This window comes from Coccidioides posadasii, chromosome 3, assembly GCF_018416015.2.
Source record: "Coccidioides posadasii str. Silveira chromosome 3, complete sequence".
NCBI classification, from domain to species: Eukaryota; Fungi; Ascomycota; class Eurotiomycetes; order Onygenales; family Onygenaceae; genus Coccidioides; species Coccidioides posadasii.
The window spans coordinates 497531-525298 of record NC_089409.1 but is presented as its reverse complement, the minus strand read 5'-3'; the positions used below and the strand labels follow the sequence as shown (position 1 = coordinate 525298).

Below are 27768 nucleotides of genomic sequence, written 5' to 3'. Positions count from 1 at the left end.
ATGTGCCAACATACCGGCCCGCCGCAGCGACTTGGGATATCCCGCACGCTGTAAACAGCCCCCCTTGGACCGGTGTGTAGTCCAACTGCATTAAGCTTTTTGCGTATGTCGGCGGCTTCCCTTGCAGATGAGAGGTATCATAAATACCACAGTCATACGGAGTACATTGCGCGGATTGTCGATTTCTTAACCGGCCGCATCAGGTGCTCACGCTATTAGCGGGTGTTTCCTATGCACCGTGGTATCCGTGGGTGCCTCGTGCAAATTTGCCCGTCTCGCAATCCCAGTTATGTCTGCCTGCATGAAAAGTGTATGCGGACCCTGTTCGTCATGGTCCAGGCGCGAGTAGGTTTTTCTGCATCATGGGCGCGATTAAAGGAACATGGCGTAAGGTAAGTCCAGCATTCCCTGCACGGATGGATACCGTGCGATTCTCCGTGTTATCGTTAACTCCACCTAGGAGAAATATGAGACTGTGTAGGATCGTCGTCTTATCATTTTATCGTTATTAGTTTGATTTGTCCTTTTTAGACTGTTATAGGACTTCTGAAATAGAGTAAGGATCGCTTTGCATGGGAAAGGAGGTATGTTGGAGATGGTAGTCATCGTGGGCCGGCCTGATTTGTTCTGTGTCATGAATACTCCCTTTTACTGAACGTCGGCTCGCTACACAGTGGGTTTTTTTTTTTTTTTTTTTTTTTTTTGGGGGGGGGGGTATTCTCGTTCTCAAAATGGTTTTCTTAAAGGGGAGTGTCAAATCTGGGTCCACATAAGGCGGTAAGTTAATGCAGTCTCGTGGAAAAGTCAAGCTTCCTGCGCACGCCACGCCCCGAAATAATGCACGCCGGGGACACGGATTCGACGATCAAATGCCAATAGGCGGTCCATGCCTTTCAGCTGCGTCGTCGACCTCCCGTGTGCGCTGGTAGGAAAAAGGAAAACATTAAAGGAACATCACTGTTGGTGGCTTCATAACTTTTTCTCTTCTCTCGCATGGCCCTTCTCAAGGGCCAACCCACTGCAACAGAATACGAGCGAGTTCCTTTCGGTGAATAGGCTTCGCAACGAAGTCGTTCATCCCTTTCGCAAGGTACGTCTCGAAATCTCCCTTGAGAGCGTTACCGGTCACGGCAATAATAGGAACTTCATTTCTCATCTCGCGGATAGCAGCCGTGGCTTCAAGTCCATCCATCACGGGCATACTTACGTCCATAAGGACGGCATGATACGCCAACGGCTTCTTTTTTATAAGATGCACGGCTTCCGCTCCATCCCAAGCAGCATCAACTCGCTCAAAGTTAAGGGACTTCAATATTTTTAGCATGACAACTTGATTTACCATATTATCCTCCACAAGTAAAAGCTGCTTGCGAGGGGCAATTTTCCTGATATCTTCACAAGGATCTGACGATTCAAGCACCCTCGACCTAGGTGAGGCAGCATCGATGCGACCAAGTTTGATTTTTAACCAAAATATGCTGCCTTGGCAGTCCGGGTTTGTTCGATAGCCCACTGCACCGCCCATAAGCTCTGCTAGGCTTTTGCAGATGGAGAGACCAAGGCCGGTTCCTTGGTAACGTTTGGTCGCCGAGTTGGCGGATCGAGTGAACGGTGCGAAAAGAGTGTTCATTGCTTCATCAGCAACGCCAATACCCGAATCGATGACCTCAACGGTCACAGAGTAGTCATCACGCTCGTCCTCTTTAAAGCATGTCCGAACGTGGATGTATCCTTTGTCTGTAAATTTGACAGCATTGCCAACAAGATTCTGGAGGATCTGACGAAAGCGAAGAGGATCGCCTTTGACATGACTCGGGAAACCTGGGTCGATAATACTCTTCACCTCTATCTCTGGATTTCTGGGTGGGCAATTTGGATCACAGAGTTCACGATGCTTTCGACGCTGAAGACATCGGTGGTGAGAGAAAATGAACCGGATGACAACTTTGAATAATCGAGGATGTCATTGATTAACCGGAGGAGTACCGAAGTCGACTCCTCAATTATTGTGGCGTATTCTCGTTGATTCTGCGATAAGGCGGTGCTGTTGAGCAGGGAAAGGGCCCCGAGGACCCCATTCATTGGAGTCCTAATCTCATGGCTCATGTTTGCGAGGAAATCACTTTTCAGCTTCGAGGTCTCCTCATATGCAGCGATGAGGCGGGTTTCTGCAGCTTTTCGTTCGGTCAAGTCACGGACGACTTTGACAAAGCCGACATGGTGGCCAAACTGATGAACTGGCGTTATGGTGACATTGGCCCAAAATCGGGAGCCATCCTTGCGATAGCGCCAACCCTCATCTTCAACCTTGCCATCGTGCAGCGACAGAACCAACTCCTTCCTTGGCTTGCCCTGCGCGCAGTCATCCTCTCCGTAGAACATGGAGAAATGTTTCCCGAGGACCTCTTCAGCGGTGTAACCTTTCAGGATCGCTGCGCCGGCGTTCCATGTAGTGATATATCCCTTTGTATCCAGCATGAATATAGCATAATCGCTAACTGTGTCAACAAGGACGCGATAAGTTTCTGAGGCATATGCGTTCTCATGTATCTTGGACTTTAAGTAGGGATCGGTAATGTTCAAGGCTTCTAGGACCACGTAAAGGAGCCTGTTTGCCTCGAAGATGGGCGTAGCTCTCATGCGGAAAACCGACTGGGATAAGTAGTCCTCGACATCGTGCATCACTTGGACGTTCTGAGTGGAGATGGCGGTATTGATAACACTGTCCAAGATAGCGACATCTGGCACAGGAATCTTCGATGGCTCCATGTCGAAGATCCGTCGACCTAAACACTCATGTAGGCCCAGCTTGAAAAGCTCAAGGTGGCTGTTGGAAATATCGATAATGCGAAGGTCAGAATCAAGAATGATCGTCGGGATTGGTGTAAGAGCAAAGACTTTGCACAGATTCCGATTAGAATCGTTGAGGCTAGGTTTAGCTTCAGCTGTTTCCGGGGCAGCGGTAAACGTGTTGTGGGATTCGACTTTGTCCTCGGCGGTGTTTTCTTGTGAGAGGGGTTCACTTCCCGGAGTTAACGGCTTCTGGACTCCGGAAATCTGCAGGTCTGAAATCTGCTCATTAAGGGTCGCTTGAGACGTGCATCTTGTGTCATTACCGGTGAACTCTGCAGGCCACTGTTGCTGTTGTTGGCTCTGCTGCAGCTCTTCTGCAGCCGGGTCGACGGGAGGTTGGATCACAATAAAACCGGCAATTTGCTTGCCATCAGCCATGTCACCCTTGTTATTCAACTGGGCAGATTGGCGCGCTTCAGGCATTTTAGCATTGTTCATCGGGTTTGTAGCTAGTGGAAGACGGTCGAGCCTAGGGCAGGGTTTTATATTCAACGGCTCTGGGAAGTGCGAGGGCGAAAAGATTCAAACCCGCCAGCTTCTCGCCCCGCGACGTGTTGGTTGGTGCTGACTAATGCTTCTAGACCGCGGCCGAAGGGATCAACGTACTTCCGGATTGTTTGTTTTTGAGGTCGGTCCGATGGCGAAGTGCGCACAGCGGAATAGAGGGGGGCGATAAATGAGGAGGCAAACGCCAGCCAGTTTTCGATTCTCCCAAAGACGTCGGCTGGGTGCTTTGCCGGATTCCCACGCTGTCTATGGGGAGGAAGACTCGGCGATCAAAGTTCCGCTGGAACACCCTTGCATGGATAGGTCGGCACGACGCCAACGGCGTGATTCGGGACATTGAGGCCAACCAGGTTATTTAGCAGCAACAGAATCAATATTTGCAGGCCACTACGGAGTAACTAGCATCCGGCTTGTTTGACAGCCTCTGCTCGCCCCAGTTGCCGCTCACAACGCTTTCGTGGCGCTTGCAGGCATGCATGTTAGCGTGCTTCTGGCGAAAGCTTCCTCGGGCTGGGTTTGATGCCAAGATCTTAAGGATTTATATAACTCCGGGATACGCTTTAGGTAAGGTTGCCCCAGCCCAAAGAGGGTCATCAGCGAGTGACAGGCGCCAAGCCCTATCGCCGGTATCATCACCACCCAGCGCTGTGCTGCGCGGTATTATGTCGGACCTGGCTGTTCAATCGAAGGGGCTCGTTGGAGTCTACGGGAAAGTTTTCAGGCCAGGAACCTTTGACGAACAGGCATCGGTCGCCCTAGCATATAGCCTGCCATGCCCGCCATCTCCATCTCCACCTTTGCCCAGTCCCAGCAACACCTTCTCCTCCTCGAGCACGAAGCAGAGATAGCCTCTTCAGCGCTCGCCTCGTCTGCAGGCAGCACTAACTCGAGCTTATCTTTTGTGTCGCCCGCGACACGGCGCGCTCTGCAGGCTGCCGGGCATGCCTTGACGGCCTTGGTGCTTGTGAATTGTCGGACGGGGATGGGCGGGAGAGAGGTTGGTGAATTCGGCGTTGATGCGGCGCTGAAGAGTGCAAAGGGAAAGAAGACAGGTGAAGGTGCTCTCCCTACTGCTAATGGCGATGGCGCAAGAGAGAGTCTGCCGGCCCATGGAATCCGAGTCGGAGATGTAGTGAGGGTAGAGCCCGTTGTCTCCGGCGCAAGAGGTGGTTCTGGGAGCAAGGCTGGAAAAGGGAAGGTAGGGAAGGACGATGAAGATGTTACGAAGGGCCTAGAGGGTGTGGTCACCAAGATTGGAGAGAGGAGCGTCTGGGTGGCATTTGATGAGCGTGGTCGACCAGGAAAGCAAGATGATGAGGGCGCTGCTGGCCTGTGGGGGCAGAAACTTTGGCTGTGAGATGCGTCCTTTTTGTGGTTGTTGAGCACATACGTGGAAACAATATGTGAAATGGGCACTGACGCTCCCTTCAGGGTAAAATTGGCAAATGACATTACATACCGCCGGTGCGTTTGCTCAATGACAAGACCAACTGATCCCCACTTTTAATGCTAACTTAGAAACAAAGGATGAAGCAGACAATGGTCAGGATGGAAAAGATGGCTGAATCAGAACACAGTTCTTTCATGCGAGTTCTCTTCGGCCACACCACGCCCTCGCCTCCCGACTGGTCATCCGCTTCCTCCCTTGACTTCATAGACCCAAGCCTGAACGATTCGCAAAAAGAGGCAATCCGCTTTGCCCTGGCGTCCCGCGAAATCGCGCTCATACACGGTCCTCCCGGAACTGGTAAGACGCACACCCTAATTGAATTAATCCTCCAACTCCTCCGCCGAAACTTGCGTATCCTCGTTTGCGGGCCGTCAAATATATCGGTGGACAACATCGTTGAGCGTTTGGCACCACATAAAATTCCTCTGGTGCGGATCGGACATCCTGCGCGGTTGTTATCCTCGGTTGTGGATCATTCGCTGGAAGCCCTCACGCAGACTTCCGACGCTGCGGCTATTGTGAAGGATGTACGACGGGAGATCGACGAGAAGCAAGCCAGTATTCGGAAGACAAGGAGCGGGAGGGAGAGGAGGGAGATTTATAAGGATCTAAAGGAACTGCGAAAAGAATTTCGAGAACGAGAGGCCAGATGTGTTGACCATCTTGTTACGGAGAGCAAGGTGGTATTAGCCACATTGCACGGAGCCGGTGGGCATCAGCTGAAAAGCCAGAAGTTCGACGTTGTGCTCATTGATGAGGCTAGTCAGGCCCTGGAGGCGCAGTGTTGGGTGCCTCTGCTGTCAGCTTCAAAGGCGATACTTGCTGGTGATCACCTGCAGCTCCCTCCGACAATTAAATCAACAACGACAAATACGCCGTCGGGTTCTTCTAGGAAGCTTAAATCATCCAACGCAATCCAAAGCGGGGCAGACGATCTAACAATCTCAAGCCTCCCAATAACCTCGCTTGAAACCACTCTCTTCGATCGCCTCCTTTCCCTCCACGGTCCTACTATCAAGCGCATGCTCACTACTCAATATCGCATGCACGAGAAGATCATGTCATTCCCCTCATGCGAGCTCTACGAGTCTAAACTCATCGCCGCAGACCATGTCAAAGCCCGGCTTCTCAAAGACCTACCGTGCGACATCCAAGATACGGACGATACCTGCGAACCGCTTGTCTTCTATGACACGCAGGGCGGGGAATTTCCCGAGCGCATTGAAGACGGCGAGCTTCTGCTAGCAGACAGCAAGAGCAATGGTCTTGAAGCTGCAATTGTGGCGAGGCATGTTCAAAACCTAATCGCCGCTGGCTTGCGAGAGGAGGATATCGCAGTGATCACACCGTATAATGCGCAAGTAGCGCTCTTGGCACAACTTTTAAGAGAGAGGCATCCTGGATTGGAGATCGGGAGTGTCGATGGATTTCAAGGTCGGGAGAAAGAAGCGGTGGTTGTGAGCCTTGTGAGAAGCAACGCAGAGCGGGAGGTCGGGTTCTTGGGCGAGAAGAGAAGGCTGAACGGTACGACGCTGGTCCCTGATTTTTGTCTTGCCGTGTGCTGACAGGCATCGACCACGATAGTTGCTATGACTCGTCCACGAAGACATTTGTGCGTGTGTGGGGATTCTGAGACTATCAGCCGGTAAGTGGACCTCTTCCCTGTCTCTGCTCCACACACGCAAAACACGCGGGAAGCGAGCTGTGGGATTCGCGAGCCCGACGATCAGCCCGTGTGGTGCACCCTATTTGCTGTGTGCTCGCATAATTTCTTGACACTGAAACTTGCGACAGCGGGAGTCCATTCCTCAAACGGTGGATGGATTATTTAGAAGAAAATTCCGATCTGCGGTATCCCGATGCTGCCGAATACATGCAGACGGCTTGAGCTACATGTCAGAAAATGGCGGTCTGGGATTGGCATGATGGCTGGTTGCTCCAACCAGGCTGCAGTCGTCTTCAGAAAGAAAAGAAGAAAATCGGTACGCAGTCGTAATCAAGCACCACTGTTCCTCCTTTTGGCCTTTTTTCCCTTAAGAAAGAAATAACTGCTCGGGTTAGCCGCTATTTATGCCCGTTTCAGAGCTGTTTAATCGGGGCGGGATGGCCAGAGGCTCATTACGTTTGGGGATAAGCCGATTCTGTAGAAAGTTTGATAGTCTTAAAGTTCTGGGACCAGTTCACGAACAGAGACTGGTAACCGTGTTCTCGCTGCCAGAGGACAAGTCGATCGACTACGAGCATGGACAGCTAGGGGCATATGGTTAGTTAGACGTGCATGTAACGGTGCAAGCGAGCATCATGTCGCGCAGGTAAATTATCGACAAGTCAAGCCTGTGCGCTCTTGTGTACTCTGTAGAGACATGTACATACAGATCGCTTTTCACGGATCACTGGGCGCAGGCCAGTTTGTTGCTGAGACAGTTTCAGCTCGACGGCTTCTCTTCGTTGCCGTCGGATGCTGTGCTCCATCAGGCGAACATTCCAGCAGCTCTGTCTGCACGCGAGCACGCCGAAGCCAACACGCGAACATCGTGACACGGCAGCAAGCCAAGTCTTGGCGCAGTCAGCGATCTCAATCCATCGACGAATTTCCTCATCGTTGTTGATAAGCCTGTCGTTTTGGTGGTTAGTGGTTCGGAGCCTTGCGACTGACCGTCCATGGAGAAAGAAAGTGGGCTCTCCAGCGCCATACGAGCTTCCAGAAGACCTCCACATGGTTTGCCTCGAGCTCAACGCGGCCGACAACAAACGCTTTTCCCACGTCGCCAACGGGTTGATGCTTGCTTTAGCAATTCTGCCTTGCGGGGTCTTTATGCTCGTTGCTCGTTATCTTCTTGAAAAAGCGATACCGGATGTCTGCATTGAAAAAACAAAAGGGGGATCAAACATCTTTCTTCCTCGCCCAGATTCTGGAACAACAGCCTGGCGGGTTCAGGATCCCAGCCTGGCAGGGATGCCAGGGTGACATGGCTAAGTTTGGGTGCCTCAAGCGGCAGACCAAGTGGAGATTCTACCCCTGGCGCGAAGGAGAAGCCAGCGAGCAGAGAAAGAAAATCCCCGCATTCTATTTGATCGACTACGCCCGCTTTGAGCAAAGCGTCAGTGGTCGGGCCCCCTGCTGGTCCTTTCTGACGCTGGGTTTCGTTGTCGCCCTGGTGTGTCTCCCAAGGGGAACCATACTAGACATTCGTTCTTCTTCTTCCTTTTCTTCCTCGTCCCGACTCCCTTCTTTCGTCCTTCTCTTCTTTTCCTCTTTTTCTTCGCTTTTCGTTCCTTCCTACGGGCCTATGCCGATGCTGTGAGCTTGTCGGCGTGGAACTGACTGCCTGAAGGATTCAACGAACCCACGATCCAACGGCAGTCTGACCGCCCGTTCAGTCCTTGGTTGCGCTGCTCTTCTGAAATCATGACTCTCTCCTTATGAAGACCGAGGATATGGCTGGCTTCTGCTGTCCTCACTTGATGCCTGATCGACGATTTTTTTCATGAGACGACAGCACACTGCCAATCCTTTCGAAGTATATTCTCCGTCCCTGACGGCCTTCACTCTCCTTTTGCACCGGGCTTCTCCGAGCATGTTAGTTATTACCAGAAGATTTGTCACCTTCGTTATCATCTCGCAAGGCTCCACCTTCGGTTGGTTGGCTCAGCATTTTCCACGCTCGTTTGCTCCCCTGCGACCTCGTCGCGTTCGCCAATCATTTCCTGCATGTTTAGCGCGCTCACGGCCCGTCCAGCCCAGTCGAGAACTAAACCTCATTCACATCATCAGTCCAGATCATGATATGCATGCGTTTGGATGCCTGTACTAGGATTGTGAGACACCGTCGTTCCTTGTGAGGGAACGGGGAAAAATAACAAATCATACCATCCGATTGCCCATCTCTCCTTTCTAGAAAGTCCCGCAGTTACCCTTAACCTTATCCCGTTGTGAGTCCATCCAACCAGGACCAAAATCCCCCTTGTGCTCCATATCCGTGCTCCGAGGTGGGCTTGCACGAACAGCCCCAACAAAATGAGCCCTCGTCGAGCAGATCTTAGGATCTCTGCCCCGTTAAGTAACCCGGCGTTAAGAACCGAGAGCAGCCAAGGTCCTAATACCTATCCTCCGCTCACCCCAATTATTGCCTCTGACCCATCCCAGCGCCAGACACATGCATCCTATCCACCCATGCACTCTTCCTTGCCCTTTGACGGCACTGACCGGACATCATATCATAATCGCTTCGCCTCCCATGACCCTCAGAGTTCTGTTTCGATATCAGCGGGCCAGAGCCCTACAATGCATCGTCGCAGGGCCAGCACACTGAGGACAGTCATGCGCAAACTATTTGGTCGCAAACGAAAGAGTGATCCTGCCGCTCAGCAGCAGGGTTTTCACGTGAAAGACCATCCTACGACTCCCTCGCAAGGCTCCGTTGGGTTACTGAGCTCTCATAGCCCGTTTGTCACGGTTTCGAGAACTGGTCACTATTCCATCAAGTCACCGTCGTCCCCGGAACACCTCTCCCGTGTTGCTACTCCAACCGAAGCCATATTTGCTGCACTCCCGTCTCCGCCAGAAGAAACAGAGCAGGCAGAGGACGCATCCCAGTTAATATCACAGCGACGACGCCCACGTCGAAGAGCAACGCTGCCGAGCCTTGTTCTGTCGACGGATGAAGCACGGGAGTTGGCATCAAAGATCGCGCACGAAGGCTCTAAAGACGGGAGTGCACCGCCGTCACCAACAGACGGGAAGAGCACGGTGATTTCTTCACGGAAGACCGATACCCAGCTTAAACGCCGTTCACGGAGCGCATACGGTTTGAGGGAATCAGCTAGAGCACATCGCATGTCGCCGATACAGTGGCGGCGACGGAGTGATGAGATGAAACTTTGGAGGGCCAGTTTTGACAAGCGAATCGAGCCCGACCCCATCCAAGATAGGCCCGAGACTCGAAGTACAGCCGCAGAGGAAAAAGATCCCACTGAAATTCGAGTGGAGAGTCTTGCTCCAAATGGCGAGCTGGGGCAATTCGATTTCGGCAATTTGATGTCTAATATACAAGAGGACAACAGCGCCAGCCTCACGCAACGTGTAGCAACGCTCGAGGTGAAAATGATGGACTTGGAGTTCGCAATTGGGAAGATGCAGGGATCTGATATATCGCCCATCCAGCCACATCCATCCACGCTTTCTTCGAAGGAGTGCAAAACTGAGCCTCATAATCCGGCTTTACAACCGCCACTTCCTCCGCTATCGAGTTTCTTGCGCGTTTCGCCCGGTCATGATCCCGCACCGCCTCGAACTTCACCTACGAATACCGACAGACGTACCAGCACCGCTACCTTACGTCCACACACCGCAACAGCGCACTCATCACCACCGATCACTCCGTCCTCATTCTCTCCGGGGATTAGCGTCGAACAGTACAGCGCTCTCACAACCATTGTCCGCAGAGAACAAGCAGCCCGGAAGCATCTTGAGAAGCAGGTTCTCCAGCTGCAGCGAGAACTGCAAATCCTTCGGGGCGGACTGACTTCTGGACAGGCTAGTTTTCTCCGCCCATCAAGCCCCGATTCTCCCTCTACGACGTCGTCACACCCAGATATGGGGCATGATCGCATGGACTCGGGGATGTGGCGGCAGAACAGTGAAAGCAGCGGAGCGAAAAGCGGGAATGTGTCACTCGAGAGTTATCCGATGAAATCGGAGAGTTCGTTTCATCGGCTGAATCCATTTGACAAAATTATGGGGAGGAGTTAATAGTTTGCATACAATGGTTTGACGAAAGATTTCTTCCAATTCCTCCGGTTCTCGATTGCAGGTCAAAACCGGAATTTTTTTTTTTTTTTTTTTTTTTTTGGCATACATTCCATGTTTATCAGAATTTCCATTTGGCATTGACCATATTGGTCTCCTTTTCCCAGCTACATGCTCCCATGTTATGATACCCTGGCCATGGTCACTGGTGTGATGGTAAAATTCTTTTCTCTTCCGTCATCTCTCGCATTTATCCTCCGGGACAATCAACTTTCCGTCGATATTCCTCCCCCCATTGCATGAAGGATAACCGCATCATTATACTCTTTCGGAGGTCATCATTTTTTTTTTTTCACAATTCTCTGGTACACCACATGATTTTAATCCATTGCATTCCGATCTATTCAGCCAATCTCAGTTGCAGTGTATAGCCATTTTTATTGGTGCAATCTCATTCTCCTCCTTTCCAGAACTGCATGTTCTGTTGTATATAGATGATGCGACTTAACAGCCAATCCAAACGGTTGGGCGGCATCTGAGCCCGAGCAAACCAAACCCCCCTCTACCCATCCTTTATCTCCCGGTGTAGCATGTAAATCTGAGTTGGCGGGCCTACATTGGGCGTCAATTTTCTGCCTAAATAAGGCTCATACCATCGCATTTATCATTGGCAGTGCGGATCATGGACAGCTCAGAATGAACTTGCCCCTCCCACCCGATGACTGCTACAAGAAGGCCGTTGGATCCTACTGTCCACATCCCTTAATTTTCCCTTTCTTCAACAACCTAAGAATTGTCCCCTAAAGATTTAGTTTTTGGCGGATGAATCCGAAAAAGAAAAAGCCTCTGTACAGGAGAAAGAAGTTCTCTCCCGAGATGGAGACCGCTGACTGCTCGACGATCATTCATCTGAATGGCGTGAACGAAATATCCTCCGACTACGCTGATATCAAAGAGTACGATCAGCCAGAAGTTTCGTAAGGCTTGCTGTCCTCTTCACCTAGATCAAGATGATTAATCTAATCTAGCCCCTATACAACATCAACCGTCACTCTGCTGATTGGTATCGAAACAACGGAGTACACGATTCCAGAATACTTTATCAGAGAAACAACCATATGGGACGAAGATCCGGGGCCTTTTCGTCACCACTCCGGCCAGAAGTCAATCAGGCTGCCCCTCGTGGATGAGGACGTGGGCCACACGCTTGTGCATTACCTATACACCGGCGAGTACCAGACACTCAAGAAGGGAATCGAGTGGGACCCGATAACTGAGTACAAACGGAGCGTTCTCGCTTACTATGCTGCACGGAGATATGGATTAGAGGGTCTGGAGGCACTCGCGAAAAAATGTATGGAGAAGCTCGGGTCTTCCACGTCGGTGTCGATATTTACGGTTTTGAAGACTGCACGGAGCATCTATTCGAAGCTTCCGGGGGACAAGCAATGGTTTTCCGAATATATCAAGAGTAAAATGGAGATGGCCTTTCAAGCGGACGAGAACCTGTTTCGCCAAGACCAATTTTTGGAAAAGATCGGGACTAGCTCTTCATTTGATAAGTTTCTGATGCAAAGTGTGGTGGATATATATTTTAAACGGGTCTTCGCGTTGGAGACATATATTGAGAATGCCCTGGTGATCCATAGTGAGAGAAATGATAGCGAATGCTGCCATGGAGAAGGGCTTGCTGCCGAAGACCCAGCTATTATTGAAGAAGAAACCAACAAAGAAGACTGCATCGACGAACGGCCTGATAACAAACATTTCGACCAGCCGGAGGACGAACCACTACAACCACCAATCGATGGTGACGAAGGTGAAGCATCATATCAGGATGACGGCGCGAAAGAACCCAATGAGCACATTGGAATCGCCGAAACGAATCAATATTATGAGCCCGTCAACTCCTGGTTCCCCCCTCCAAGTATAAAGAAGAAGAGCAAAAGAGGCAATCTTCTCAATGCCTCAGTTGAAGCACTCATATCCACGCCTCCGCCAGTGGAGCCTGAGTTGTCCAAAGACGAGCCGATCCCTGAGCACTTTGGCAGTACAGGCGGCTGGGACAACTGGAGCACCTGGTCACCACAAAAAACTACCAAAAAGAAAAAGAAAAAAAGCGGATTTGCTGAACTTCCACCTGCGGCAAATCTGCCCGAACCTGAACCGTGCACGAAATCCATTGATGTGGTATCCTGATCACTACCTCGAGACCAAGTTTCGAATTGGCTGATCGATTTCCAAAAGACTGCTTATACTGGCTAGAAGGCAGGCAGGAGGAAAGAAGAATCAACGGTATAATTATTTGTAATGAGCTATAAGTACAAATCCTTGCGGTGGGATATTGGTTCAGAACGTTCTTAACGAGATCCACTAGGTCACCAGTATCCGGTGCTCGTGGCTTATGACTTTTGACCTTTTTGTTTTTGCTTGTGTTTCGGGCTTTGCTGTGATATCTGTTTGCTTCGCGCGTCTTGGGATGGCTCTGGGTTATTCTCCGACGACTGAATCTGCTTCCGATTTTCATTTTCTGTTGAGATATCTTCATCATCTTCTTCTTCGTCAGCGAACTGGATCCGCTTGCCGTAAAATAGTGGCGTTCTCCCCATTGAGGAGCCAAGCGCATAACCTAAATATGCACCCGTGGCGATTGTAATCGGGTATGCTTGCCATGGACGATCCCTGAGTCCATAATTAGCTTTACCTTCTGTCTTGATTTTTTTTTTCTTTTTCTTTTTTGTTTTTTTTGGGACTCGAAATCCATATAATACTCACCAATCCAACGGAATGGGCACCGCGCCCAGCCATGCGCCCAAGCCCGTTCCAACAGCTGCTCCCCAAACGCTATCTACCGGCCTCGATGCGGCCCAGATTTCCCGCCATACGGCACTGTCAGTCCCGTGGACATAAACGAGGCTGGTTCCCGAGAGTACAGACATGTGCGCAGCGCAAAGGAGGGTGTGCGTGATGTGTGTGGTAACGGGAGCGCCAAATAGTACGAGAAGGATGGTAAGAAAAGGTGTACCGAGGAGGAGAGTTAAAAGTAGAGATAGGATTGCTGGCTGTAAATTCACAGTTAGACCAATGCATCGAGTAGAACATGCGATCGAAAGAGAAAGACAAGAGAGAGAGAGTGAGAGAGAGAGAGAGATTACATACCACTATTCTTTCGCCCAGTCTGCTGTCACCATCTCCGCTGCTGCCCGCTGCTCCAGCCCTCCGCTTGTGTCCCGATTTCCCCTTTTCTTTCCCAAGGCCATCCTTTCCGGCGGCAGGTAGACAGATAATCACGTAGGCAGCTTGCACCGCGCATACTGCAGGCAGTAAACCGGCCAATGTAGATACGGGATCATCCACAAGTGCCTGAAACCGGATTGCGAACCCGGAGAGCACGAGCAAGGGGTGAATATGCGCAAATGTTTGCGCGGCCGGAGACGAGAGCATGGACACGGCCTGGGAAGAAGAGGACTGTTGTTTTCGGCGGGAGGGAATGGACGGCGACTGATAAAGATCTGGGACATCCATGATGTGAGGATCTCAAAGAATTACGTACGATGTCGGGTCGCCGTCGACAAGGTTGGGAGTGAAGTTGGATTGCGCACCCTGGTGGTTATTCTGCTCACCCTCACCGCCAAAATCCGATCTACTCCGTACTTAGGCCATATCGATACGGATGTTTTCCCGCGGTGACATGTTGATAAAGTATCAATTGTCTCAAGATGTATTGTGTATGAATCTATTTACCTAGAACATTTTCTTTTCTTGTAGTCTCCCTTTTTATTTCTTTTTTCTTTTTTCGGTTTTTTTTCTTTTTCTTTTTTTTTTTCCTTTTCCTTTTTTTTTTTTGGGAACAGAAGTCCATGCCCACCATTAAAATTTGGTAGTCCGTCTTGTGCAGATCGTGTAAGTCATTAAAAGTTGAAGATCAAGTGTCCAGCATAAAGTCGTGTTCGCATTGTCTATCCATAAAACCTGCCCTTCTTTGCTGGCATAGCAGCCTTCGCCTCAGCAAACGCGAGATGCCCGGCTCTATTATCCATGCCCTGGACATCACCTAGCCTCACCAAGCGATCCTTTAAAATCCTCGATCTCTCCAACCCATCCAGTCTTGAACCTCCATTCGGTAATGGAAAATAAATTGCGTCTCTCGTCAAGCTCGAGACATATCCTAGGACATCCGGGATCGACGTTCTGTGAGCTACAATGGCTGACAACACCGCGGCAACAAACATAACCAAAGACGAGACGATGAATACGGTCATCCAGCCACCGGAGACAACGTAGATCCCACCTGCGGGAGTGTTTACGGTGGCGAGAACAGACCGCGTCCACGAATCGTGGGCATAAGATTGCTCTTGATATACGGGGGTTTGGGAGAGAACGAGAGAAATATTGCCGACTATACCCTCTGGTAGAAGGCTAGGAAGGAAGTATGTGTTTATGATTTGAGTGAGTCGCTGGGAGAAGGCGTTTATTGGTAAGTTATGAAGAGCCATTTCTCTAGCTTCGGCGAGGAGTGGGTTCTCGGTATTGTTCAAGTAGCGTTCGGTGATCGTTGCTATGCCTGCGTGGCCCTGGCCGGCTGACTGGGCGAGACGCGAAGAGAAGTTTATAAACGTTCCCGCAAACAAGAAGGGAGTGATATCTGAAGCCTCATGCGGGCGGAGGCTGTCTCGCGTGGCAGTTACGGCGCACTGGGGCTTGCGGAGGAGCGACGGGTCGCCGACACATGTAACGGCCGATTCGACAAAGACTCGCTTTATGCCGCAATACGCAACCGTTTTGTTAGAGTGTCTGGCCTGGAAAAGCAACGTTGGCGGCGATGAGAGGATTGTTTCCTCGTTCCCTTTAACCTTACGAAATAATGTGGAATTTCCGCTTGGGTAGCTCCAATCCTTAACGTAATGGCTCATTCCTAGAGAAAACGAGATCTGGCAGTTGTGTTTTGAGCAATCCTCAGTGCCATTTGACCCGATGTACGCGCCGCCTGGGAAGCGAACGACACGAGGTGGCGGAGTGTCCTTGTGGGTCTTAAATGTGATGTTTCGTTCGAGGGACACGGGCTCGGCCTGCGTTAGATTATAGCAGTCGATGTCAAAGTAAGATGTCTCCATGTTGAAGGTGCTGTTTCCTATCTGCGAGAGCCCTATGGTGGGAACACCGATCAGGGAGGAATATAGCACTTCGTGCTGGTTAATGTCGTACCATCCACTGGAATTAGCTTTGATAGAGGAGCCAAAGCTTGACATTAATGGTACTTTCACATTTCCCCAGAGATCCGCGGGAGATACTTTGGAATGGTGTGGAGCCATCAAAGCTGTTAGATATAACCCGTTTAATGTTGGTATCCCTGCTAGTATATCGCCACCAATTTCAAAGAATGAAAGTTTTTCGGTATTGAGAACTGTTATATTAGCCTTGGATATCTCCGGCCGGGCAGCTGTACTAACGATACGTAGTGATGATTGACCGCCTAGAGGCGATAACGCCCATAGGACGAGGAGGCCAATTGTGAGCTTATTAAAGGAGCCAAGTAGAAACTGCGTCGACACGGTGCTAAAGACCGTTGAACTCCAAAACAGTTGCTCTACTTGGCCGAGCTCAACTCCACGTTCAAGTCGCCATGTGGCAGCAGTCCGGGTCATACGGCCCATCACCGCAGAGAAAACGATCGGGAACGAAGTGACAGCCTATCGATGCGAGAGAAGGTCATTGAACTTAGAAAACATCCTCCCTTTCTCTTCGAACAAAAAGGAAGCACATACCACTTTCATGGATTCCTGCAATGTGGCCCATTCCTTCTCGACCACGGGTTTCCCATGCTTCTGCGCCGCATATACCCCAAGTAACAGGAATGGAAACGTTGCTGCAACCGCAAGAATATCGCAGACCAGACGCACAAAATACGCAGCCCCGCTCTTTTTCAACGGTCCAGGCTTTGTCGGCCATCCTTTTACGTCCGCCGGCTTCCTTGGGGTTTCGTTTTCAAAATACAAGGGATCATAGGCCGTTGAGGTAGAGGAAATCCAGCTCTTGACATATTCTATCGAAGCAGCGAGCGAAACTCTCAGAGAATCAGCCGTGGGTACACGTTTTGTGAGGGCTTTCATCTTGGTGATAATTCTTCGATTCGTGCGCTCGGTCTCGCTGCGGTCGAGCAGTTTCGCGAGTTCCGATGCGACAAAGACAAGGTCATGCAGGCTGAGATGATACAAGAAGAGTTTGATCAGAGATCAAGCTAGCTCTAGGGTGAGTAAAAGAATATCAAAAGGGATCTCGATGTTGAATTCATTCAAGATCCCACAAAGCAGAAGGGATATTTGTGCTCTTCTCAAGTTTGAGCTGATTCACCTTCACGACAAGTCACTTGTGCGCAAGAAGATGCAGATCAAAGGGATCACCGTGTACATCCACAGTGAAATTTAGACCGTCCAATGAAGCGGCTTTCTCACAGGAATGTTCCCTGACAACCTAGCCCAGCACTCAACAAGGAGGGGGGGGGTTTGACGTGCGTCCTGGCAGCGAGGGCCGCTGAAGGCATTCACTGCGTCCGGCCAATTACTGGCCCAGCTTGGCTTACCCACGGTGGAGACCAGGTTTCGCAGAGTCCTCTCCAGACTCTTGTTGGTTGCTATGCTTCAAGGCTGTGCACCGCTTGTTGAATACAGATGAACCCTCCCACAGGAAGCACTGTGCTTTAACATGGCAGCAGGAAGCACCTTGTTAGCACTATCTAACAGCAACTTCATTCACACAACCTATCTACATATGTGGGTTGCTTGTGGACAGAGAGAGAAATCCTTCACCGAGCAGGTGTAAGGCTCTGCACCACGAAGTTCTCTCTGACTCGTGTGTTTGGGCCCAGAAGCCTGACCTTCCAGCGGTGACACCGAGGTTCGAGACCCACCTCCCAGGGTTTAGTTTAGGTTAACTCTGAAGGTTAGTGCATCCCAAGGATTCGGGATCTTCATTCCAAAATCTCCCTTCCCGACGTGGTCCGCTTGCACCCAGCCAACTACGGAATACAGTGCGACGAAAGGGTTATGTGCTGTGGTTACTCCTGAGGCTGAGCCCCGCATGAGGACCAGGGCCTGGATAGAGATGGACCCTTCCCGCCGTGTAAATCAAGGATACCAGCACAAACGTGAGAGTAAAACCCGTGGAGCTTAGACATGAGAAAGACGAAGTAATCGCGCTGGTGACGATTTCAGAGTAACTACCGAGTAACACGGGAGGATATTTTGCATGAAGGGTATTTGCTTCGATCTCTTACTTCCTAAAAAATATATAATATCAAGTTTGCCATTTTCCTAGACTTTTATGCGAGTGAGTATGCAGTCGCGCATTATAGCTAACTATGAACTCGGTATGGAGCAATTTCTCGAAGTCACAACTGCTATCAGGACACCAAGTTGCAGGCCTCCTTGTAACTGTAACCACACCTCGCTGTCGAAGCATCCCGACCAACCCCCGCAAAAGTAACCACCACCCCAGTGGAAAAGTGGGACACCAGCTGAATGCTTACACTGTGCTCTGTACCCTGTACTATGTAAGTAACAAGGTGGCGCTGTGGTGCATGCCTGACCAAAAAGAACTGAGAGCCACCATTTCCTTCTATGCAGGTCTATGTATGCTATTTGTGGTGCGCCAATGACCTTTCCAGGATTCAGACACACTACGTGCTGGTCTACGCATGCAGGCTAGCTTAGTACGACAAGGCTGATATTTGCAAAGTTCTATTGTGCGTTTGATGATGAGTTGCATGGAAGGCAAACGGGAGACAAGCATGGGGGCCGAGAGATATTTATACCTCCAAATCCACTGTTACCACAATGAACACATTGTGATAGTCTACTCCGTACAGAGTACAGAGCATAGATTTTATTTTATTTTTTTTTCCCACAAAAAAAAACAGGAGCTGGTTTTAAGTCTCAGTTTAATCACCTTGTCATGACTGACATCACACATGGAGTGTTTTGTTTGCCGAAACCACAACGGCTTATTATGGATTCATCATTTGCCGCGCATCAGAGCTACCTTAGTTGATATGATGATATCTGACAAGAGCAGCTAGTGTATTATATGTACACAGTAATATCTGTGAGGGACCGGCATTAAAATCCCAGGCACAAAGAAAATGACAAGGGGGGCGTTACATACATACATACATATATGTATTGAACACTCCGGGGTTCACGAATCCCCAAAAAATTTTACGGGCAATTTTGGCACCGTTGTTTCTGTTTTTTTTGTTCAAGTCCTTGTATCCACCACGCATCGAATGCAGTCTCCAGCCTTCATTTGCTCAAAAGCGGCGTTGATGTTGGCCAACGGTTCGCGGTGGGTGATAAATTCGTCAACTTTGAGATCACCCTTGAGGTAATCGTCGACGAGGTCGGGGAGCTGCGAGCGGCCCTTGATACCACCAAAAGCGCAACCTTTCCATACACGGCCCGTGACGAGTTGGAATGCTGTAATATCCAGATATTAGTTAGGAAATTTTTTTTTTTTTTTTTTTTTGGGCTATGATCCTTATAGCGCATCTGGGTGCGCGCGCGCGCGCTCTTGCCAGGTGACAACTTACGTCTGGTGGAGATCTCTTGTCCGGCAGCCGCAACGCCGATGACGATACTCTGACCCCATCCCTTGTGGCATGCCTCGAGAGCGGCGCGCATGACGCCAACGTTGCCAGTGCAGTCGAACGTGTAGTCACACCCGCCATCCGTCATCTCAATGAGGTGCTCCTGGATGCTCTTGTTGCCCAGCTTGGTAGGATTGACGAAGTCGGTGGCACCGAACTTTCGAGACCACGATTCTTTGCTGTCGTTGACATCCACAACGATGATCTTGCCGGCTTTGTTCTTCACGGCGCCCTGGATCACGGAGAGACCGACGCATCCGGCGCCGAACACGGCAACGGTAGAGCCCTCTTCAACCTTGGCCGTCACAACCGCGGCGCCATAGCCTGTGGTGATACCACAGCCCAAAAGGCACGTGCGATCCATGGGAGCCTTGTCAGTGACGGCCACGACGGAGATATCGGCGACAACGGTGTATTGAGAAAACGTGGACGTGCCCATGAAGTGTAATAGGTCCTTTCCACGGCATTTGAACCGGCTAGTTCCATCGGGCATGACGCCTTTGCCTTGAGTGGCTCTGATCTTACCGCAAAGGTTGGTCTTTCCAGATTTGCAGAACTTGCATTCCCGGCACTCTGGGGTGCTGCAGGATGTTAGAAATATCTACACACACAGAGAGAGAGACACAGAGAGAGAGAGACACAGAGAGAGAGAGAGAGAGAGAGAGAGAGAGAGAGAGAGAGAGAGAGAGAGAGAGAGAGAGAGAGAGAGAGAGAGAGAGAGAGAGAGAGATTCAGGGATTGGGTCAGTAAGTAGACGCAGGAAATGCATACTAAAGAGCGACGACGTGGTCGCCTGGCTTCACGGAAGTGACGCCTTCGCCAACTGATTCCACGATACCTGCACCTTCATGTCCGAGAACGACTGGGAATGCGCCTTCGGGATCCTTGCCGGAAAGAGTGTACGCATCTGCACGCAAGCTCAGCGCCCTGGATCGCTTACAGTTGGGAGAAAATAATGGGACCGGAGAACTCCAGGACCAGCCGTACCTGTATGACAAACACCGGTGTAGTAGATTTGAATCCGAACTTCGTGGGCTTTGGGCGGGGCCACCTCGATGTCTTCAATCGACAATGGTTTGGCGGCCTCCCAAGCCACCGCCGCCTGGGTCCGGTCAGCCTTTTTTTCGTTCCTTACGTGTATTGTGTAATTCGCGCTGAGGTTTGAGGCTTTGACAATAGCCCCCCTCTAGACGATCTAGGGTGCCGTTGAAAAAGGGTTCCTGAGGTCTTACTTTGCAAGTGATAGTCTATGAAGTCATCTTGAAATCAGCCAATTGTCCACTCTTAAGGTAAGACAAATGAGATGGAAAGAGTGACTCACTTTTCCTACGGTATCGGCCATTGTGAATTGACTGCTTCAAATCGATCCTTGTGTGTTATGAATTAGTTGACAAAAAATGAAGACAAGTTTGACGGTAAGATCGCGGGAAAAGATGACCAGGGAAAATTTGCTGGGGATGAGACGGACAAGGGTTGGATCGGGGGAGCTTTTTTATAGGTCTCCTCCGTTGGGGCAGGGAAGGATGAGGAGAAGCCGGCGAAGAGGAGAAGCTGCGGTGCGACTTGGGCGGGCAGACGGGTGGGATCGTACAGGGCAGGATATTTATTCTGTTTCGAGACAATTCGTGAGGAGGGGCAGCGCGGCGGAGGGAGGTGGGGTTCTCTCGGAGCTTCACGGTGAGGGGGAAACATCCAACTGGTCCGTGTTTCGCTCTCTTTCGCGATTTTCTACGGTCCGTCGCCTGTTATCGCCGACCCGGAAGCTGCTTGGGGATTCCAGATAGCTCTACTCCGTATGTATCAACGGATCATCACCCCTGCGTCAATACCGTGATTCGAGCTCTGTACGGAGTATTGACTCTTTTTTCCTTTTCTTTTCTTTTCTTTTTTTTTTTTTTTTTTTTTTTTTTTCATGTTCGAGTACGATCAGCGACAAGATTCCAAGACACGGCCAGACTACGATGAGGGTTGGGGGGTAAAGAAGCAAGCAAGCAAGCAATAACTAGAGCAAGCTCCAAGTGATATTCGAATCTCGACCGCCACAAAAAAGTGCTTTCCCCGCATATCCACAACCCAAACGCTCCGTCACACGCAACGTTGCGGAGGAGAGTTCCCCAACACCACCAAAAAAAAAAAAGAGAGCAAAAATTTAAAATTAAAAATAACAAAAAGCAGAGTCATGGGGTTTCTAGTTCAAAAGCAGTGTTTCTCGCGGCGGGTGGAGTATTCTAACATCATCGCACAGAAGTAGAGGGGCTACGCGTTTTAGAAATACATAGGGCATTTCGCCTGGGTTGTCAGCTTTGTCGGCATTTTGAATTGCCCCGGCGCCTAGCCTAGGTTGAATGCTCTCAAATTCCACGTCTTATTAAGAAACGAAGGATCTGATGGCTCAACAAAACAATCCCCCACCCTATTGCCATTTAAGAATGCACAGTGCATCGAGTTTTGTCAATTGACGCTCCGCATATTCGAGGAATAGATGAAAAGGGGGTGCAGGTTCGTGCCCATCACGGGAAGAGAGCAGACGAGCGGGTTGATCGTCAGCATTCTGCGGGATGGGGGCGATCAAGCAAGATAACTGGTGAAAGAGGTGCGGTAAGCCCTTGGTCCGGGCAAGTCGCAAGGCGGTGTCGATTGTAGAATGGCGAGCCGTACGGGTGACTAACAGGTTGGTCTGCGCGGGTCGTGGGCAGAGAGATGACAGAAGCAGAACACAAACAGGAGAGCGAACGAGGACTAGAGTCTCTAAATCCCACTTGGGGGAAAAAAAAAAAAAAAAAAAAAAAAAAAAAACTTAGGTGACAATAGTGTACAGTTATAATGCTGCTTTCAGGTAACATATCCCCGTTCATCCGATGAACCCGAACCAAAACCACAGAAGAACACAGGCAACCCAGGGGAAACCAACAAAGATTTTTAAAAAAAAAGAAAAAAAAAAAAAAGAAAAAAGGAAAAAGCGCCCGGAGAATGCAGCAGAGGCCGAACCAAAAGCACGATTGAAGCCGAAAGGGCGAAGAGGGGAAAAAGGAAAAGGGGATTATCTGCCGGGGATCTGGCCGGACTGCATCATGGCGTTTCCTTGCTCCTGGAAGCGCTGGTTGACGCGCTCGGCGGTCTTCATGAACTTGTCGAAGCAGCGGTTGACGCAGCCCTCTTCGCGCGAGATGAGAGACTTTGTGGTGAAGTCGTTGATGCAGTCGTCGAAGCAGCGGTTGACGATCATGGAATAGGCCTGTTTTTTTTTTTTTTTTTTTTTTTGGATGGTTAGCCTGGCGGTGTGTTTTTTGCTTGGGATGCTGGTTTTTATTACCCCCATAAACTCTTTGATCTGCTTCTTCTCCATGCGCTTCTGGAGTTCCTGCTGCTCGGCTGCGGTGAGTCTGGAACGAGTAAACAACATCTGTCAGTCAGCGGGAAGGATCAAACTGCAACAACGCCAACCCAAAAGAACAGTGAAGGGAAAAGGGAAAGAAGAGGGGGGAGAAATGGTGTCAGGGGAAGGAATTACCCGTCCATGGCTGGTGAGTGAATGACAGTGGTGCTTTCCCTCTTCTTATATATATAAATATATATATATATCTCTTTTTTGCTCTTTCTCTCCTTCTTGGTTCTTTCTCACTCTCTCTCTTTCTTTCTCTTTTTTGGTTTTTTTTGTTTTAGTTCTCTTGCTGGTTTGCTCTTTCCACGAAAGTTTTACCCGGCGTAAAGTTTTTCCATCTCATCGCCACGTGACTAAACCAGAGTCGCCTTACCAGAAGAGGCAAGACACGACAGCAAAACGGCGCACGCTGATTGGCCAGGGCTCGTTCTCCCCGTCGAAAGGTTGCTTGTTCCGCTTTCTCTCCTCTGCTTCTCTTTCAAATCTCTCTTGTTTTTTTTTTCATTTCCTCGCTCAACCGTTCTTCTTGTCTCTCTCACTGCCCCGTCATCCTCCGCCCCCCCTTTTTTTTTACTTTTTTTCTTTTTCAATAAACGTCTTCCTCTCTCACTGCTCGTCTCCCTTCGCTCCACAGCCTGACCTCCCCCCCCGCGCCACCTCCAACAACAGCCCCGTTCCGTCATGCTCCGTCGCTGTCGCGTCTAGTTCTTCTCTCTTCATCTTGGTTCCCTTCGTTTCATCCCAGTCTCCACCTCGTCCTTGTGGGCTGGGGAACTAACCGCGCCGTTCGTTCGTTCTGGAACTTCACCTCCGTCCCCGACCGTTTCGAACCCTCACTGAACACTCCCCTAACAACAACTCCTCTCCTCTCTCCTCTACTGTCGCTGGCCTAGTGGTGCGCTTCATCGTCCATGCTCTCGATGCCAAGCCATCCTCGTCCATGATCCCCGAGCAGCGGAAATTCGCATCACGAACGGGCTTCGATCCTGTCGACTCTCATTGTGATAGCTTCAAGAACATCCCGCATTTTATTTTGTTTTTATCTTAGCCCTTATCTTTTTATCTTTTTATATTTTATATTTTTTTTTTTTACTTTTTCTCTCTTTTTCCTTTTCTTTCCCCTTTGTCCCCAAATCTCGACCCGGAAAAACCGGCCAGCCCACATTAAACACCGCTCAGCCTTATTTAACGTTTTGTGGTTCCTGTTCTTTTGAACTTCTAGTCCCCATCCGTCCATCCACCCTGTTTCAGGCAGGACGGTCCGGACCTCCTCTGTTTCTTGGCTTTCCTCTCTCTCTCCCTCTCTCTCTCTTTCTCTCTCTCTTGCTTTCATCCCAGCTTTGACCGCTCACAACTTCGCGGAACGTTAGCACTCGTGCACACACCACCAACCCCTCCTCTGCTGGGGGAACTTCCCTCTCCTTATCTAGAGAAGCTTGTTTTGCCGCCATGGCAAACAGTCAGCAGAGCTTCGGGTCGCCGTCTGCACGCGCTCCTCCTGCAGCTTCGGGGGCTGCATCGTCATCGTCCCCAGATGTTCCCTCTGCTCCGTCAAGGCGGGATCTAGCTTCCTGGTGGAAACAATTCAAGCGGAACACAAAGAAGGACGAGACTGGTATTTCTCTAAACCCCCCCCCAAAAAAAAAAAAAAAGAAAAAAAGGCCCTTTCTCCCTTCGATCTCTTCTCCATCTTGCCATCGCTCCCGCACAGCTGCATAATGCACGTGCTGCCACTGCTCCCTACATCATTTATAAGAAGCAGGGCTCTCCTTACTTATTTGTGAAGCTAAGCTGATTGGTCTTTTTGGTATATAGCCCCGCAGTCTGCCGGCATCTTCGGCGTTCCTCTCAACGTCAGCATCAAATACGCAAATGTCGCCATATCTCTTACCGGCGATGATGGCAAGAGCTTCGTATATGGCTACGTTCCCATAGTGGTGGCCAAATGTGGGGTATTCTTAAAAGAAAAGGGTAGGGTCTTCTCTGCGCCTTCTAGCCTAAGGGGGGTCATATCGTCTGATGTCTTTCTTCTTCCGTTATAGCTACGGACGTCGAGGGTATTTTTCGCCTGAGCGGTTCCGCCAAGAGAATCAAGGATCTACAAGAAATTTTTAACTCTCCAGATCGATATGGGAAAGGTCTTGATTGGACTGGATACACTGTGCACGACGCTGCTAACATCCTACGCCGATACCTGAACCAGCTCCCCGAGCCGATCGTCCCGCTTGATTTCTATGAACGGTTCCGTGACCCTTTGCGCCGCGGCCACCCCCAAACCCAGGTTGACGGGGAAGATGAACAGTCGGACAACACAGCTGCCCTTACCAGAGAAGAAGCTGTGCTGACATACCAGCGGCTGATCAAAGAGCTGCCTCCATTGAACCGACAGCTTCTTCTTTACATACTAGATCTGCTAACTGTCTTCGCGTCCAAGTCCGATCTTAATCGAATGACGGCAGGCAATCTTGCGGCAATATTCCAGCCTGGTTTACTATCCCATCCCAATCATGACATGTCGCCACAAGAATATAAATTGAGCCAAGACGTTCTTGTTTTCCTCATCGAGAACCAGGACAACTTTTTGTTCGGCATGACGGGCACTGCGGCAGACGAACAGACCGTCAAAGAGATGCAAGAAGGTATATATGCGCATCCAGCAAAATCCGGCATACGTCGTTCAGCATCCAACGCCAGTGGCGGTGCGGATAGCCTTCGCAAATATGAAACTTTGCGTAGGAACGTATCTGTATCTTCCAAGACTTCCAAACAATCTGGAGGGAACGTTACGAGTCCAGCAACTCCAAGGTCGGTTAGCAGCTTTGGTGTCCATCGAAGCAATACCGTTCCTTCAAAGCGGCCACCTGGTCTGTCGCCGACTGCCTTCAATCGGTCACCCCACCCGTCAAACCCTCCGACCGGTGGACTGTCACCATCCGCCTCCCCACTCCTAGCATCACGATCTCAGAGCCGTGTGTCATCAATAGAAGCCATGAACGAAGCCAAAAATACGAGACCGGACCTCAGTCTTGATACTAATCCTCCCGCGGCGAAAGCAGACGCTGAGGCCCGGCCTCAACAGAATGTTCCAGGACCCATTATTTCAAAACCGGTGGTAACTCCAAACAAGGAACGGAAACTGTCATCGCTCTTTGCATGGTCTAGCCCTCCTGAAGATGGTAGGCAGCCTAACAGACTAAGGAAAAAACGTCGGATACCAGGTAGTGCCAGCGAAAGTGCACAAAGCTCAACGCAGTCACTTCACGACAATTCATACGATGTTGGCTCGTCGCCTCCACCTTTGGTGCGGGGATTATCCGACACGGATCTGGATCAATCACACGTCTCGACGCCGAGGATCCTTACTACAAGCAGCCTGGCCACCGCGATGACGCCGCTCGCGAGCCAGAGCGGTTCCGAGGAGAGATCCGGTCCTCAAGTGGCCACGGAGAGTATCCTAAAGTCAACTCTATCTCGAACACCTTCGCCTTCCCTGCACTATGTAACGGACCAATCAGATCTGGAACATACTGAGGAGAATACTGATAAGAAGGAAAAGAGGCGGAGCTGGAGGTTCCATCGGTCGTCAAGACGGGCCGGTGAACCAGTTTCACTCAGCATCTCCCCACCAGCGCCACTTGGGTCTCATGCAGGTGCCGGCTTTAGCACTTCATCACTCGCAAGTTCGAATATACATAACCAGATTATGGCGAATGACACAACGCGGGTCAATAAGGAAAGCTCGACTTCGACCCTGCTCTCTCAGTCATCCGATGTGGTCAGTGGCACCAGCGTTACAAGCCCACCTGTAACCAAGGATAATGGCGATGAAGAGCGTAAGAGCTTTTTCAGTAAATTTAAGGCCAAGGTCTCCCACGTAAAAGATGGCATGAAGGACAAGGAGTCGGATCTCGGACGATCTCAAAGTCCTCCCACCTCCGATCATGAGAGATCATCTTCCCGAACAAGTTTGTCCTTTTTCAATAGGGACGCTAAGGCCAACCGTGCTCCTCCCGCTGATGCTACAAGGGATCAACGCCATTCCGAAGCCCAAGATAAACCGACTGCACCCACGACCATGTCTCCACCATCATCTCTGCCGCCTGGGCCATCTCAGATACAGATAGCCTCTCCACCATCAACAATGCCTCAGGACCCTACTACCCCAGATGTGGTCACAGTTTTGCCAAAGGTTGAAGAGGAGCCGTCGTTGCCGGATACAATTACAGACCAGGGAGTGGAATCAAAGCAACCATGCCATCCGCCAACTCAAGCTCCTGTTCAAGAGTCAACCCAGGATACTCCTGAAGTGCCAACCGGCGACACGCCCCTCCCTCTTGACCCAGTCAAGGCGACCTCGGAAGTCCCGCTTGAATCACCCTCGCAGGGAGTCACCGGGACATCTGGAGAAGTAGCCCCTGAACAACACATCAATGTACAAATCGAGTCTTCAGTCGAGGCCCCAACCGGAGAATCAGCTGAACTAGTCTCGAAGCAAACTACTGAAGCACCGGCAGAAGCGCCACCAAAGTGTTCTACAGCCGCTCCAACACAATCTACCGCCGAAACCAAAATGGAGTTACCCTCCACGACGCCAACTAGAATTCCCATAGAAACATCGCTTGAACGCTCAACTGATGTGCCAACCCAGCCTACCACTGAAGGCAAAACCAGAGTATCCTCGACGATGACCACTGAATTGCCCATGGAAAAATTACCTGAACCCTCAACTGATGCGCCATTACAGCCTCCTGCTCGAGTGTTAGCTGAGGTAGCTGCCAAAATAGCGTTACGAGATGCATCGAATCAAGCCACGTCAATCCAAGCAGCGCCACCGCAGTCACAAGATGAGTCCGAGACCAAGACTCAGCCGGAAACCAAGTCACAACCGGGATCGTCTTAGATTATACTTTGAAATACCCTATTTTCTTGTTTCTTTCATCGGGTTTGGAGCATCGGTTGAAGGGTTTTATATGGGCAAGGCAGGACTTATGCATCTTCGATACCTGTGCTTGCAGGACGGGATTATTGGATCAATACTCATTTATTACCATGGGCGGAGAAATTCACTAAAGTTTTACAAAGGTTGGCTTTATGGGGAAATTTTCATAAATCCAAGGGAGGGCCTTCTTTTTTATTTTTTTGGTCATCTTCTCTTTGGCTTCACTCTCTTCTTTTTTTTTTTCCCT

General features: G+C 50.2%; 12 protein-coding genes across 13 annotated transcripts; 5 read left to right on the top strand and 7 right to left on the bottom strand.

Annotated features, from left to right (window-relative positions):
• Positions 1-704: 704 nt before the first annotated feature.
• Positions 705-3296, bottom strand: D8B26_005081 (uncharacterized protein). Its single transcript, XM_066124714.1, has 2 exons — positions 1987-3296; positions 705-1903 (listed from the first exon to the last, which is right to left on the bottom strand). Exons 1-2 carry the CDS (start codon positions 3289-3291, stop codon positions 1004-1006), a joined length of 2205 nt encoding a protein of 734 aa, XP_065980795.1. The 5' UTR covers positions 3292-3296; the 3' UTR covers positions 705-1003.
• A 222-nt stretch (positions 3297-3518) lies between these two features.
• On the top strand, positions 3519-7209 carry D8B26_005080 (uncharacterized protein). 2 transcript variants are annotated; one of them, XM_003066684.2, is made up of 5 exons: positions 3519-4713; positions 4792-4824; positions 4887-6334; positions 6395-6455; positions 6605-7209. In XM_003066684.2, the coding sequence occupies exons 1-5, from the start codon at positions 4133-4135 to the stop codon at positions 6696-6698; spliced, it is 2217 nt and encodes a 738-aa protein (XP_003066730.2). In that variant the 5' UTR covers positions 3519-4132; the 3' UTR covers positions 6699-7209. The 2 variants fall into 2 exon arrangements, with proteins under 2 accessions (XP_003066730.2, XP_065980794.1); XM_066124713.1 differs by having other exon boundaries at positions 3519-4824; positions 6395-7209.
• On the bottom strand, positions 6929-7528 carry D8B26_005079 (uncharacterized protein; the record flags this gene model as incomplete). Its single annotated transcript, XM_066124712.1, has 2 exons — positions 6929-7060; positions 7184-7528. 2 exons carry the CDS (start codon positions 7526-7528, stop codon positions 6929-6931), a joined length of 477 nt encoding a protein of 158 aa, XP_065980793.1.
• A 137-nt stretch (positions 7529-7665) lies between these two features.
• Positions 7666-8115, top strand: D8B26_005078 (uncharacterized protein; the record flags this gene model as incomplete). Its single annotated transcript, XM_066124711.1, has 1 exon — positions 7666-8115. One exon carries the CDS (start codon positions 7666-7668, stop codon positions 8113-8115), a length of 450 nt encoding a protein of 149 aa, XP_065980792.1.
• Positions 8116-8828: 713 nt separating this feature from the next.
• D8B26_005077 (uncharacterized protein) lies at positions 8829-11363 on the top strand (the record flags this gene model as incomplete). Its single annotated transcript, XM_003066685.2, has 2 exons — positions 8829-10512; positions 11071-11363. The coding sequence occupies 2 exons, from the start codon at positions 8829-8831 to the stop codon at positions 11361-11363; spliced, it is 1977 nt and encodes a 658-aa protein (XP_003066731.2).
• Positions 11364-11435: 72 nt separating this feature from the next.
• Positions 11436-12758, top strand: D8B26_005076 (uncharacterized protein; the record flags this gene model as incomplete). Its single annotated transcript, XM_003066686.2, has 2 exons — positions 11436-11536; positions 11588-12758. 2 exons carry the CDS (start codon positions 11436-11438, stop codon positions 12756-12758), a joined length of 1272 nt encoding a protein of 423 aa, XP_003066732.2.
• GPI11 (Glycosylphosphatidylinositol (GPI) anchor assembly protein) lies at positions 11588-14084 on the bottom strand (the record flags this gene model as incomplete). The annotated part of the gene is made up of 3 exons (XM_003066687.2): positions 11588-13241; positions 13335-13621; positions 13719-14084. The coding sequence occupies 3 exons, from the start codon at positions 14082-14084 to the stop codon at positions 12962-12964; spliced, it is 933 nt and encodes a 310-aa protein (XP_003066733.2). The 3' UTR covers positions 11588-12961.
• A 241-nt stretch (positions 14085-14325) lies between these two features.
• Positions 14326-16669, bottom strand: D8B26_005074 (uncharacterized protein; the record flags this gene model as incomplete). The annotated part of the gene is made up of 2 exons (XM_003066688.2): positions 14326-16249; positions 16325-16669. 2 exons carry the CDS (start codon positions 16667-16669, stop codon positions 14519-14521), a joined length of 2076 nt encoding a protein of 691 aa, XP_003066734.2. The 3' UTR covers positions 14326-14518.
• Positions 16670-18468: 1799 nt separating this feature from the next.
• On the bottom strand, positions 18469-20754 carry FLD1 (S-(hydroxymethyl)glutathione dehydrogenase). Its single transcript, XM_066124710.1, has 6 exons — positions 20522-20754; positions 20433-20447; positions 20188-20302; positions 19972-20107; positions 19144-19781; positions 18469-19030 (listed from the first exon to the last, which is right to left on the bottom strand). Exons 1-6 carry the CDS (start codon positions 20540-20542, stop codon positions 18813-18815), a joined length of 1143 nt encoding a protein of 380 aa, XP_065980791.1. The 5' UTR covers positions 20543-20754; the 3' UTR covers positions 18469-18812.
• A 1486-nt stretch (positions 20755-22240) lies between these two features.
• On the bottom strand, positions 22241-22719 carry TIM9 (protein transporter tim9; the record flags this gene model as incomplete). Its single annotated transcript, XM_003066690.1, has 3 exons — positions 22241-22435; positions 22514-22583; positions 22712-22719. The coding sequence occupies 3 exons, from the start codon at positions 22717-22719 to the stop codon at positions 22241-22243; spliced, it is 273 nt and encodes a 90-aa protein (XP_003066736.1).
• Positions 22720-22935: 216 nt separating this feature from the next.
• D8B26_005071 (uncharacterized protein) lies at positions 22936-23607 on the bottom strand (the record flags this gene model as incomplete). Its single annotated transcript, XM_066124709.1, has 1 exon — positions 22936-23607. The coding sequence occupies exon 1, from the start codon at positions 23263-23265 to the stop codon at positions 22936-22938; it is 330 nt and encodes a 109-aa protein (XP_065980790.1). The 5' UTR covers positions 23266-23607.
• Positions 23608-23661: 54 nt separating this feature from the next.
• On the top strand, positions 23662-27675 carry D8B26_005070 (uncharacterized protein). The gene is made up of 3 exons (XM_003066691.2): positions 23662-24197; positions 24398-24553; positions 24625-27675. Exons 1-3 carry the CDS (start codon positions 24032-24034, stop codon positions 27480-27482), a joined length of 3180 nt encoding a protein of 1059 aa, XP_003066737.2. The 5' UTR covers positions 23662-24031; the 3' UTR covers positions 27483-27675.
• Positions 27676-27768: the final 93 nt, after the last annotated feature.